Source organism: Montipora capricornis, chromosome 1 (genome assembly GCF_036669925.1).
Source record: "Montipora capricornis isolate CH-2021 chromosome 1, ASM3666992v2, whole genome shotgun sequence".
NCBI lineage: Eukaryota > Metazoa > Cnidaria > Anthozoa > Scleractinia > Acroporidae > Montipora > Montipora capricornis.
Window position 1 is genome coordinate 17,379,522 of NC_090883.1, and position 13,646 is coordinate 17,393,167.

Sequence of the window (13,646 nt, forward strand, 5' to 3'; positions counted from 1 at the left end):
TCGAATCTAATAAGAACGTTTCTTTCAAGTGTTGAAGCTGCTTTGAGCCACCTTAATTGCCCGAGGGCACTTGCGATTACTTGTTTATCACATAAAGGGCAAAATTATCGATCGCGTAGCTTCCTTGCCTTTTCTTGACGATAGGAACTCTGTATCTCTCACGATAGACTTGGGATAAGTTTTGCTTCTTAAATGGCGATCTAAAGCTGCCTGAATTACCTTCAGCGAGTCTGGTTCGTAGTCTTTACCATTTTCCTTCCTCAGCTCAGCACTTCGTTAAGCGCTTCGTTAAGCTCTGGTACTTCGTAGCTTTCAAGTTGCTCGTTTTTTCCTCTCGTCTTTGCCCAGACCAACGAAAAAACAGTGAAGCTCAAACATTTCTCTCACCTGATAAAACATGTTTTAACTGACAAACGTTTGCGAAAGAGTCAAACAAACGCATTAAAAACCAAGTGCATTGAATTTTGTTGACAATGCAAAACTATGTGCGAACCGCTTACGAAACGGCCTGTTTTTCTTCTTTTTTACCGAAGGATAAGACAAAAAAAGAAAACACTTCTTTTACACTTTCCAAAATCACGAAACAAATTCGAATTCAAATGTTCGCAAGGAATGACAGTTTATCAACGTGCTGTTTTCTTTTTTTTTTTAAAGAGTTTAAAAACTTCTATTTGGGGTTGGTATGACACACAATGTGCAATTACACCTAAATCTCTAATGAGAGTTAAAACAGCCAAAGTATTCTAACAACGACTTAAGAAAGCAATGACATCATGGAATTTGTGAAAATCTTAGGATAAAATGCTGGACTTTTGTTAAGACTTATTACAGGGCTTATGTAACTAAGGGACGCTTTTGTTAAATTTGATAACATCTAAATAAAAATGAGCAGGGTTCTATGAAAGTCTGTCCCTTTTGCAGATTATCGAAGATTACAACTTTAGATACCATTTCTTTCTATGATAAAGCTGTTTTCATACCTGAACAATTTTCTTTATATGGAAGACATTTCCACACTTACACATAAGCTAAAGGTCTAAAGAAGTTATTCAGCTTAATAAAATCTCAACGCCTACATGTATTTTATCAGACAACCATTCTCAGAATTTAACTAAATGTGCAGTGCTGTGTAGTTCAGTTCAATTATTAAAGTTGATCAGTTCTGTTTTGTATCATGAACATTTAGTCTCTTCCCAAAAGCGAAAAACCGTGTTTGAAACAAAGCACTTACAGATTATTGTAGTGGTTTTTTGTATCTGGCGTGGTAAATTATGTTTGCATTGTCTGTTGCCTAAGACTCAGCTCGCTACATGTATATTGTAAGTCTCCTTGTATTAAGTTCACTATGTGGAATTGTCGACGTGTAGCACATCAGATGGCTGACTGTACTCTCCTAATAAACTATTTAATTTTCCAGGAAAATTCGGTTTGATCAAACGTGTTGATAAAGGTCGAATTACCAACGTGAACGATTTGGAAACCTGACGTTTCGAGCGTTAGCCCTTCGTCAGAGCGAATAGAGGAATTGTGGATGTTGTTGGTTTTTATGTGGGAAGAGCTTGCCATTGGTGGAAATATGGTAACATGAATTTGTGCTAAATTAATGGGATGAGAGGCGTTCATTGATTCCGTGAGGATAGAGTATACCTAGTTGAAAGATGAATTTTTGTTCCAGATTCTTACGGCTTCCTGTGTTCCCGTGGAGTAAGGATAAGCCGCAACTTGTCATGCTGTGGTGGGAGTGATTAGGGAGATTAAAATAGGGCGCAACTGACTTTGTTGCATCTGTGTCCGCCAATCTTCTCCCTGTTTCGCCTATGTAGGTTTTCTTACATAGCGTGCAGGTTATGCAACAGATGACATTTGCGGAGATACATGTAAAGTGGTCAGTGCTTTTCACGGATCGATTCGGTCCTCAGATCTTAACCATCTTAGAAATAAAAGGACAAGTTTTGCATCGTGTGCGTGTACATTTGAAAGTTCCCAGTTGGTTGTCAGACTTAATTGCGCTCCTAACTAGAAAGTTACCTATGTTTAGTTTCGGGATAATTGCGGAGAGCTTTCGACCTTTTTCAACGCGTTTGATAAAACCACATTTTCCTGTTTCACTCTGCCACCGACGCAGAAACCACAGTTTCTTCTGAAACTAGAAATTTGTTTAAACAAAAAATAAGAGCGAGGTGGAACTGCTGTATACATGTACTCTGCCACATTTGAGGCCCGTTCATTTTGGGGCTTCTTTGCATGAAAACAATGGATATCTACAATGTAGGTCACTTGAGCATGATACAAATCCCAAGAGTGTTGATTTTTATGTAAAGAACCCCAAAAACTTATTGCATTGTGGGATGGGGGAAACCTCAACTGCTTTAACTTAAACCGGTTGCGGTTGAAACGGTTGATCTCACTAGAATGTTCACGACCTGTACTGATGAACAATTACGTCTAAATTGTCTCTTACACCCTTATCAGAGGCCTAATACACTTAAGTCAGCTACCTCTTACTATCTGGGTAACGTTTCATTTGACAGAAACAATGTCATTCTCAATTTTGACAAAACAGTATATGCATCTTGATCGACATTTGTTTTCTGGTTTAAAAAATTAATGTTGTTTATACCAGTGCCCTCTGCCTGGGAAACGCCCAAGAAGTAAGAGAAAATACTGTCCAGCAAAATGGTTTTACAGCAAGTTAGATTTCTGCGAGCTGTCGTTGGCACACACGTGAAAGAGTTCTCCTTGTAAACATGTCTCAGCAACAAGCTATGCGTAAAACATCGGACGAGTTTGTTGGTCCTCTTCTTTACTCCGAAAGGTTTTCTTCCGAATGTTCCAGTTTTCCCTTCTCCGCAAAAATAAATCTATAGTCCATATCTGTTCTGTCTTCCAAACAATAAGGGCACTATAATTCTTACTCCATCGTTAATTGTTTCCTTATAACAGATGATGGGGAGTGATGATGCTCGCACTGTATTATTTGTATTTCTCTTGTTTGTGCAGAACTTTGTTATCAACCAATTTGCAACTGATTATTACACAATAAGACTATAAAATGTTAACAGCAATGTTAAAGCACACGAAAGGGAAATCGTTTGCCAGGGATAATTTACAATATTTTAGAGCAACGTCTAATTTCTTGCCATTACTGGAAGGCCAAATTCATCAACTTGAACCCCATCCTGAAAGTAAAAGAAAAGAAAAAGAAACGAATAATTATCACAAGCTGCTATCTGAGCATTGTTCACAGCAAATTGCGGATGAAAATCACTGCTTCTGATTCAATAAAGCTGAAACAATGAATATATATATTTTTATACCTGTGTTCTCGTTCCTCCTGTATTGTCACTTTCCCCAGGTATTGTATCTGCTGGAGCAGGAACTTCATCTAAGTAAGATGTGTCCTCATCAAGGGCAAGGTCATCCCCCAACGCTTCTAGTTCTGATGAAAAATATATGCATTCAAACAACATTATTTTGTATTAACACCTGAAGTAGTATTTTCAACATTTCACTTAAATTGTGACCCATCCCCAAATTCTCTTGGTGAAACTAAAGAAAAGATTTACATGACAACAGATTAAAATTTCTCCAGGAATAAAAAATGGCTAGCTAGATGTCATACAAAACGGTTAAGTTTATGGGTACAAGAGAAAAGCAAAAACAACATATGCAAAAATACAAAATTAATAATAACTTTTAACTACACTGAAATGATAATACCTCCTAAGGACCTTTGAGTTAGATGTGCGACTGTGTGCAAACAGTTAATACATACTGTAGATGTACCACATTTACAAAGACATTGAATGAAGCAGAATGGAGGCGAGTGGTTTGTATAGTCAGATGTGAGTGGTGTCATAATAATTTATTATTATAACTGTGACTAATCAAAAACTGTAAAGCAGTGCAATGAAGCAATATCAACTTCAAAGAAATCACAATCGTAAAAGAAAAAGTTTCCCAAACAAAGGAATCAGTTTTGGACAAGTGCGTCTTGAGAATTAACATATTAGATGAAAAGTTTTTTGGAGATGACATGTACAATGTACACTTCATGGTCGTTGTTACAACACCGACCTGCATCCAAGTCAGCCTCATCTATGTCGTCTGGCATGCCGTATGTCCTTCCCAGAGTGTCTTGAACTTCATTTGCAATATCGAGCATATCCGACATGTCATCTTGAAGGTCCTGCATTTACATTTCATTTTCATTTATTTATTTGCCAAAAAAAAAAGAAACATAGATAAAAACAATTGTAACTTTTTTCACATACAACCATAAAACAAAAGTACACTGAAGAAATGAAAAGCCACTCTGTTTGGTAAAATGCAGTTGACAATAAGAATTTGGACATTTGGGGGCACTCAAGGAACTACACTTACACTTAAGGTCCAGTTTAATTTACAATTCTGGCCTTGTTTGTTCGAAAGGTGGATAACGCACCCGATAAATCACTATCCAGTGGATAAACACTAGAAAAACAAACATCATTGAAATATCCAGAAAACAGTGATTTATCCAGTGGACAACACTATCCACACTTTAAATAAAACTGGGGCCCGGTGTGGTTCCAAAGGCACCAAGTTTGTTCAAATTACTGTACCTCAATTTCATCAAGGTTGACTTTCTTGTATTCCTTTTTCATTTCTTTCAGTCCTATCTTCATAGCATCAACCTAAAACAACAAGTGTAAACATGTTTTTTTTCTTCCCAGTGTAAAATGTGCACATTCTGTGTGACTGCTAACAAAGTGAGAATGTACATGTCAAATTAATTTACCGTAACTCTCAAGCTTATAACTGTGTATACAGCTGAGTGTAAGTGCTTTTTAATTGGAGAGACTAAAAACCAAATCAACATTATTACAACCAGTTTGTTTGCTTTTTGTGGGGAGGGGAAGGGGTAACCACAGTACCCAATGAAAACCTCTTGGACAAGAGTAGTGTCTGGGAACTGACAAACTCAACCCACATTCAGGAGCTGAACCAGGGAAAAGTGACAGAAGGCAGTGAACTTTCCACTGCATTTACCCTACTCTTAGAAAGTCTATTTGTTTGTCTCAGACCAAAGTTTAGATAAGACTAAGGCACCCAAGCTATCAGGGAACCATTAGGCAGCAGTTGTAGCTTTAGGTCTTTCATCCTTTCGGTTTGTTTAAATAAATTCACACTATTCTTCAAACTTGAATTTATATGGAAGACTACAAGTTTTGTGGCCGGGGGTCAATTCAATAAAAAGTTACACATGCAGTTTTTACTCACATAAATTACTCTTGTACAGTCCAACTTGCTCATGTAAATTCATGAATTAAATAAAAGATTTTTCTACTCCTGAATTACACTTGCAGCTATGATACAAGTGTAAAGTACATCTGTTGCTTTACATTGCAGTAACAATTAACTTGAATACTCTTGTAGACTACATGTGTAAGTTCCAAGTGCATGAGGTTTATTTGTTCAAGCTGTTAGCCCACTGCTGCAAATAAATACTTGAATGCTTTAACTGAGACAACATTTCTCCCGAAATTCATGTGGATTTTCAATGCCAAACAACCGTCTGAATAACTTCGTGGCTGAATAGTTCTTCCAGTTCTTCTTTACTTGATGTGAACATATCAAAATTTCGAAACATGCTTCCTACAAGTCATACGTTAAGCTTACAACTTATGAATTGTAGTTTGCACTTGTAATTTACAAGTTGGATGTTTGTAAAGATAAAAGTCAGACGCCTGTTAAACTTTTATTGAACTGTATACATACCAAATTCTACAGGTGTAGCGCTACACCTTTACAGTAATTACCAGTCAGAGTCTTGTAACAACAACTTGTCTTGTAACAATGTTTACTGAACTCATTTTTGTGTGCACATGCAAAAACAAGGGTTCAACTTGTACACTACAAGTGCAACTTTTTTTATTAAATTGACCCCAGGTTTCAAAATTGATTAGCGTTGAAAGGGAGTCAGTTGTCTTAATAAAGATAGAAAGGTAGACTAGCTTTGGTCTTGTCTGAATCCAAATGCCATATCCTTGATGATTTCAGAAGTGCAATGTACATGTAAGTCACTGTGATAAAAAGTAATGTGAATAAAACTACAAGTAAATCAATGAATGCAACATACAGTAATGAAGAGAAACCCCTTTCTGTCTTTACATGCTGTTACCCTTTTGGCTTAATTTGTGAATAATAGTACTAATAATAACAATAAGAATAATAATCAAAAAATAAAAAAAAAAATAATAATAATAATAACAACGACAATAATATTTAATAAATTTACAGTGTTTGACACTAACGCTTGCCCGATTGCCCCAGGCAAGTGAAATATATCCGTGGGCTGAAGTAAAACAACTCTTAGACTTGCCCGATTGGGCAATCAGAATTTTTGTTCGACTAACATTTTGCGAAACGATTTGATTCGCAACGAAGAAAGTGACTGGTAATAGTAGTCACCGCAAACATGTTACATGTACATCTCTTTGCTGTCATTTATTTATCTGTTGAAAAAGATATTGGTACAAACCACAAAAGAGATTGGAAGGAACATGACTTTTTTGTTAGCAGCAGCCATCTTTCTCCACGCAAAAGGAATGTTTGTTACAACGCAACCCAGTTTTCACACGGACAAATACGCTGTGATACTGCTTTGTCAAAGCAAAACTATCAAGGCTACTAGAACATCATGGTCACAGAGGAGGAGTCGCATTTTCGTGTGTCAAATCCATTTTACACACATTGTACACAAAATTGACATTTTTACAAACCATAGGCAACCAAAAAAGCAAAACTGGTTGTCCAAAGGGCAATTCAAATTAGTAAAAAAGTAAGTGTCAAACACTGATGATGATAATAATAATAATAATAATAACAACAACAACAACCATAATAATAATAATAATAACAACAACAACAAAAAAAACAACAATAATAATAATAATAATAATAATAATAATAATACCATATTTACCTGTGTATAAGTTAACCTCTTATGGCCTTAAAAGAAGCTCCAAAAATCGCCCTCGACTTATACACGGGTCAAAGATTTAGAGCCAAGTTCCAGCTAAATAATTTATTAAAAAAAAATGATTATGTCGTCTTGTTGTCTTGCATTAATGTGCCAGTCAAATTGAAGCTTCAGCATCCCCACCTCCCAACCAGGTGTATTTATGAATACTGGAATGTATTTAAGTGTCGTTAAATGAAACTCCATAAAACCAATGCAATCAGTTTATAAAAATCTGATAATTTTCCCGGAGGTGGGGGCATTTGATCACCTGAAATGGACCTATGCTGAGGCATTTGAACAGCTTTTTAGCCTGGGGAGGGGGGCATTTGAACAAAAAATAATATTTCCAAGAATTCAAATGCCCGGGGGGTTGCCCGGGCAGGGAGGGGGGGGGGGGGAATGTTGAAGCTTCACTTTGACTGGTACAAAACGCAGTGGAAAAGGTTGGCTTTTCATCTGGCAACAAAAGACTTTTGTTGAAGATACTCACTGGCACAAATGTGAAATAGACACTGGAAATTTTCGGTTGCCAAAGGTGGAAAGCTCAAAAAGGCATTTCTGTTTCTTCAAATAAACACGATTGTTAAACTGCTTAGTAACCTGGCACAATACCTCATGTTTGCGTGCAAGCATCGTCACTCGCATTGCCTGAAAATGCTGGTTGGTAATGATTGTTTTTTATTCTGTATACAAACCTGGCTAATTTAAATGCTTTTGCAATGTTCGTAGTGTTTGGTTTATGAGTTTATTGCTTTCTTTGTCATGTGAGATAAAATCAAGGACCAATTAAACCATGCACACTTCGCATTGCATTTTCAAAGACTGACTCCAGCTTCTGTGATGTTATGCTTACCATCTAAAGCCCTTTATCCTTGAACAGCGAAACAGGTTAGTTAGAGGTTTGCATGTTCGATTTTCTGAGGACTTTTTCGAAACCCAAGGACAAAATGTCCGCATATACAACAACTGCTGAAGCACAAAACTATTTAGCACTTGAGGCCCTGATTTTTTTGTGTATCCACAGTTCCAGAATCAAAGAATAAAAGATTAGTATCTTATGAACATTTAACAAAGAAATTAAGAAATTGCTTTTTTTGCCATGAAAAAATATTAATGGGGGTCGACTTATACACAGGATCAACTTATACACACAGTCAGATAAATATGGTAATAATAATAATGATAATAATAATAATCGTCGTCGCAAGTACAGCAACGATGCAGCTCAGCAAGGTTGAACCGAAAGCATACTATGGCGACTCAGGCTCTGTTTCTGGAATATACGTGTATCTTGTAACAACAATAATGCATGTATGAACCTTTTGCGATTGAAATTTGGTTGCAAGGTGATATTATAATAGCTAACAAAAATCAATGACGTAAAATGGTTATGCATAATATTATAATGGTCCTTCAAATAATAAAATCTACACTTACTGTCGTTTTGGTATCTTTTAGCGTTTGTGTTGCATAATTTGCTTGCTCCATGTTAAATGACTGCTGCCTCAGATTTTCTAGTTGATTTTCATACCTACAAGTAAATTTATTATTTAAACAGTGTTATTTGAACACAGACCCGTCTAGGGTCAAACCCAACAAAGCTGAAGACCAAAACTAATGCCCACAGCTCCAGGTGTACACTTTGGAAAATGTACAGAGACTTACTGGTTCTCTGACTCTAAATGTTTCTGGAATACTAGAAAATTAAAATAGAATATTGTTTCCCTGTAGTCTTGGTCTGTTTGTTACTCAGGGTGTGTGGTACATACAAAAACAATAACAATAACAACGATTATTGTTACAGTACCGCTCAGAAATATGTTAACCAAAAAACGCGTATATTTATACAAGTACATATGTATGTGCCTATAACAGTCCGCATATATAAATGTATGTGTATAATTGCGTATACCGATATACGTGTCTGCCTCATTAGCTAGCTTATTGTTTCGCTGTTGTTGACTGTGGTTACCAAAAACATGTCATCATATAAATGAAGATCACATGTATACGAACATATCACGTGCGATTCCCAGAGTGTACACTTTGAAGGTTACATCAAATAAGTTAAACAGAGCAGTTTTCACAATCTAACACTGTGTTGTTTCCATCATTTCTTAGGAGATATTAGCATCATTGTTATTTGAAATTCGAAGCAAAGTAAAGTTATTGATTGATGTGGTTGATTACAGGCCGACGCAATTGTTTTCCATCGCACTTAAAAGTTAATAAACATTTTGGGAAGTGTATTTGTGAATATTCGCTTGGCTTTTCGCTAAATGATACACACATTTAAATGCCAAACTTAAAAAACATTTTCCTTTCCCTTTTGATTCATAAACATTGATTTACTTCTGCTTGTTATCCAATAAATTTGCGATGTAAAGCGACTTGCCTGTTTGTAACATCATCACTTTTGCAGTATGTAAATTTTCTGTTATTGGCTCGTGGCTTTTTTCAGATCCAAAAGTTCTTTGTTTTACACAGCAATGAAACACAAAGGAAGTTTATGGTACGGCATTACAAAGGAAACTCAGATGCGCACGTACATATAATTATACGAAATCATATGTGAATGAATATACACATGTGCCTATAAATATAAGTGTGTGTAAACTGCGCATGCGCAGTTAACATATTTCTAAGCGGTACTGTATATATTTTTTTGCGTATACCACACAAGCCAAATTGATGATTAACATTATTATTCACCTCAGTGTCGGTGAAAGAGGTGGATATTTACATCCAATTCAGTGAACAATTACAATAACAATGACAACAACTACAATGGACAAGCCGTTTACAAACAAGAATAAAGCATTAAGTTGTAATGGAATTACAAGAGAAAAGATCAACAACCCTTTTGGTTTAATGCTAACAATGGTTTTCTGATTTTAGCCAAATATGTGCTGAGGAATGTAAATACAATTGTAAACAAAAATCTCCTGAACCACATGCCACAGCTGATGGCTGTTCAAGACAGATATAAGATGTACAGTGTACTGCTAGAGAAAACTTGTCGAATAGCCAAACAAAATTTCAAGCTATAAATGACCGTAATGATACATGATTACACGTAGGCTGTGAGCGCATTATTGCACAGCCCCATTATTCTGAACTAACATTACAATTAAAGTCTTGAGAAAGTTACATTGTAACCCCCCACCCCCCACAATTTGCCTTACACAACTGCACAAGTTGAATGATGAGAATGCAAAACTGGCTTGTTCTGTGTGCACTTGCAGGAGCTGCCTATTACTGGAAAAAAAAGAACTTACTGTCGTTTCTGTTTGAGCACTCTAAGAGCTCTCTGCTTGATCATATTCTGCAAAACAGTTACAGTGTTACTAGTATTAGTAGAGGTAATAACATAACTTTGAGTGAAATTTGGAATAAATAAGCTTGAGTCCATTTTTCAAAGAATAACTTTGAAAAAAGATTAGATTGGATGAATAGATTGGGTGAATGGTACCATTTGTTGTATAATTAAACATAAAAGGACTGCTTTTGTCTGGCTCAGAAACTGAGAAAATCATTATTTTATTGATGAATAATTTGCTATTTTCGTAATCTCATGATACAGCGTACAGTTCATTTTGAGGGTTTATTTGCAGTAAAACAATGGATATCCAGTTCACTGAGGCATGATACAGTCCCAGGAGTAATTAACTTGTATTGTTTTTATGGTCTTTATCTGATGAATCCCCAAAACGTATTGCATTATGGGATGGGGAAAATTGTCCAAACTGCAGATTCTCACTGTATACGAAAGAAAGACATTACATATATTGCGAAGCACATGAGAACAACTCACAATTCTTAAAGGACATGGGTCAAATTATCATCCGATAAATATGAAAAAGTTCACGACAGCAAGGACTGAGGATACTAAAAGGAGATTACAGAAAGAAGTTCAATTTAAGCTTAAGTATGTAACAAACAGTAAGACTTATCGTCACCTTTGAAGGTCCATCTCTCATTTTCTTCATTTGATCCTTATATTTCATGAGGTCGGCATCAAGTTTTCCTATTTTTTTCTCTATCGATTCACCTCTACTGTCAACCTGGAAATCAAAAAGAAACTCTAAAAGATACATAAACAAACTCGATTTGATACTCAGAGAGATTCGGATATTGTCAACGTTGGTAGTGCTGCTTTAAAATCCAATCTAAATGCAACAACAATATTTCTTACGTTTGAGATGGCATCCGTAAGGTTCGGTGGCGGTTCCTTAGGTTTTCCTCGTCCAAATAACCTATTCATATTGAAAGCTATTCGTTGCAAATTGATGGCTGACTTACTGTCGAAAGAGCTCGGCCTTCGAGCACGTGATCTAGATCTAAATTTAGAAGGACAATGACATAGGGTTCTGGTTTTTTACAGTGACGACACCAGAGGATCTATGACGACACCATGATTGGGGAAGTGGGGCTAAGGCAGACTTTTACATGCATCCCTGATGAGGAAAGGCACTGCCTTTCGAAATATTGGCTTTTTCCAATGTATTCCTTCACCGTTATATCGTACGTGGACAGCCTTCATCGACAGTAATCCAATCGCACGACGACAACCGTGCATACGGAACGCGCAAAGCGCGTGGCAGTCAAAACTGTGCTATCCTGTCAATCCTTTGCCCTTTCACCGGAAACGGTGCATTTCTTCGCGTAAACGACGTTGTTGTCGATCTACCCTGTCAAAAGGACGCCAACAAAATCTGTTTTTCGCGAAGTTAATACAAATAAATAAATTATCAATACAGTTTTGACGTCTTCTTACTCTTGATTCGAAAATAGTACACTGAATCCGTCTTAAAATAGTTAGAAAAAGCACAAATAACAGCCAAAGCACACCAAGTGAGGTTAGAATCGCTGCTCACTGGCAACCCAGTTTTGGCGCCACTAAGTTTGTTGACAAAAGAGTTGCCACAAAATCCTCCAAATGGTTTTTTGGCCCAGTCAATTGCAAACAATTGACTTGACGTCGGATAGCACAGTTTTTCCCGAGCGATGAATAGCCCATTTCCGAGTTGCTGTATGCCTCAGTTTCAAAGCGAGTCCTGGTGCACAACCATTCAAATGGAAATGAGTTGCGTATTCTTATGCAAATCAAACTCATTTCCCTTACAATAGTTGAGCACCAAGACTCACTTCGAAAACGAGACAAACAGGAACTCGGAAATGGCCTATTCTGATTGGTCAATTTAAATTTCAGTAGCTGTTGCCGTATGCACGGAACACGCGCTAAGTTATGCAGCGCACCGGTCAACGTAAGTCCCCCATCCGGTAGCCTCCCACGCAGACACCATTCTTAGGGCTTCGTCTTTCGTTCCTCCCCCACGAGCGTCTGCTGAAACAAGCCGGAATTTACGTAAACCAATCGCAACGGACTTCCAGATTCCAGACACTTTAGACCCGGAAAAATCTTGCTTACGGTCACTGCAAGAAGATGGGCTTCGTGTGTTGGGCATTTAAAATATATGACTTAAATTCTTATCAAAGAGAAACTGGAGCGTATAAATTTCATGCTTTGGCTTATATATTTTTGCGGCTCTCCACAGAATGAGTACGGTAGAATTCGTATGGTTGAAACATTTTGCTCCCGTGCGATTCAAACCTATTCCCGGCGTTCGCTTGATATTGATAGCGTATTTTCATTTCTTTCCGCGCTATTTCAGTGGAGTCGTTTCGTTTGAATAACCTATTTCTTGTAGTCCTTCGGTTGATCTGCTTTTTCTAATCGAAGAAACACTGAGTACTAACGATTGCTTCGCACACACTAAATCACTTTTTAGAGACGATCATCGGCAAAAGCAGACTGAAAATTTCAGGCTTAAAAGCTCTTTTTTCGCTACTGTCCTAGCTGCGTTCATTGCACTTGAAGGTAATGGTTCTCGTGCAGTTTAAATACACGCGCAATACTTTAAGGTTTGCATTCGTATTTATATATTTCCACGGTGCTTTCAATTTTAGATGAAACGACACCATACCCTTGCTAAGCACTCGCATTTTGACTCGCGACAGTGCAAATGCATACCCCATCGAGGAAACAAAATTAACATTTCTGAGGAATATTTTGTAAAAAGTTTCGTCTCTTTCATGATTCATCCAAAGTCTGTGAAGGAGTTGACGCATTGACGCTCCCAGGGGAGCAATCTACACAGCACCGATTGGTTCCTATGTAACCACGTGATTTCCAGATGATAGTTACTTCACAAAGAGAAAGGAATGTGTGGCTCGTTTCAGCAGACGCTCGTGACGGAGGAAGGCGTGAGGAAGCCCTAAGAGTGTCTGCGTAGGAGGCTACCCACCCGGGGAAAGCGGGGACATTAGCGGGACAAAACCCTACATGCGACGTTCAAAACTGTCCCGGTAGGCGGGGTCTTGGAGAAGATGTCAAGATTTACTCTTCGGTATCCGAACCGGGGAATCAGTCTAGAAGACTTGTACCACAGAGTCGTAAACACTCCAGTTTGGTCAGCGGTATTTTTATTTCGTGTACGTGAAATATTGTAAACCCAGTTGTGTATTTCAGTCATGAAGTTTTCTTGTGGCTTATATCTGACTTTCTAAAATTGTAACGCCAAATCACTTAACTCCCTGAAGAAGTCAGGCCGTGCCTGACGTAATATTGGTAAATCAA

At 37.4% G+C, this 13,646-nt stretch overlaps 1 protein-coding gene across 1 annotated transcript; it reads right to left on the reverse strand.

Moving 5' to 3' along the window:
• Window positions 1-2,873: 2,873 nt before the first annotated feature.
• LOC138016729 (charged multivesicular body protein 5-like) lies at window positions 2,874-11,345 on the reverse strand. Its single transcript, XM_068863949.1, has 8 exons — window positions 11,202-11,345; window positions 10,966-11,070; window positions 10,285-10,331; window positions 8,444-8,537; window positions 4,605-4,676; window positions 4,078-4,189; window positions 3,318-3,439; window positions 2,874-3,179 (listed from the first exon to the last, which is right to left on the reverse strand). The coding sequence occupies exons 1-8, from the start codon at window positions 11,268-11,270 to the stop codon at window positions 3,129-3,131; spliced, it is 672 nt and encodes a 223-aa protein (XP_068720050.1). The 5' UTR covers window positions 11,271-11,345; the 3' UTR covers window positions 2,874-3,128.
• Window positions 11,346-13,646: the final 2,301 nt, after the last annotated feature.

Excerpts from the sequence above, each read along its gene's own strand:
- LOC138016729 (XM_068863949.1), bottom strand. The coding sequence starts at position 11,270 with ATGAATAGGTTATTTGGACGAGGAAAACCTAAGGAACCGCCACCGAAC. Across the intron at positions 4,677-8,443 it reads TAAAAGATACCAAAACGACA|GTTGATGCTATGAAGATAGG; the intron begins GTAAGTGTAGAT and ends TTGTTGTTTTAG. Across the intron at positions 4,190-4,604 it reads TCAACCTTGATGAAATTGAG|GACCTTCAAGATGACATGTC; the intron begins GTACAGTAATTT and ends ATGTAAATGCAG.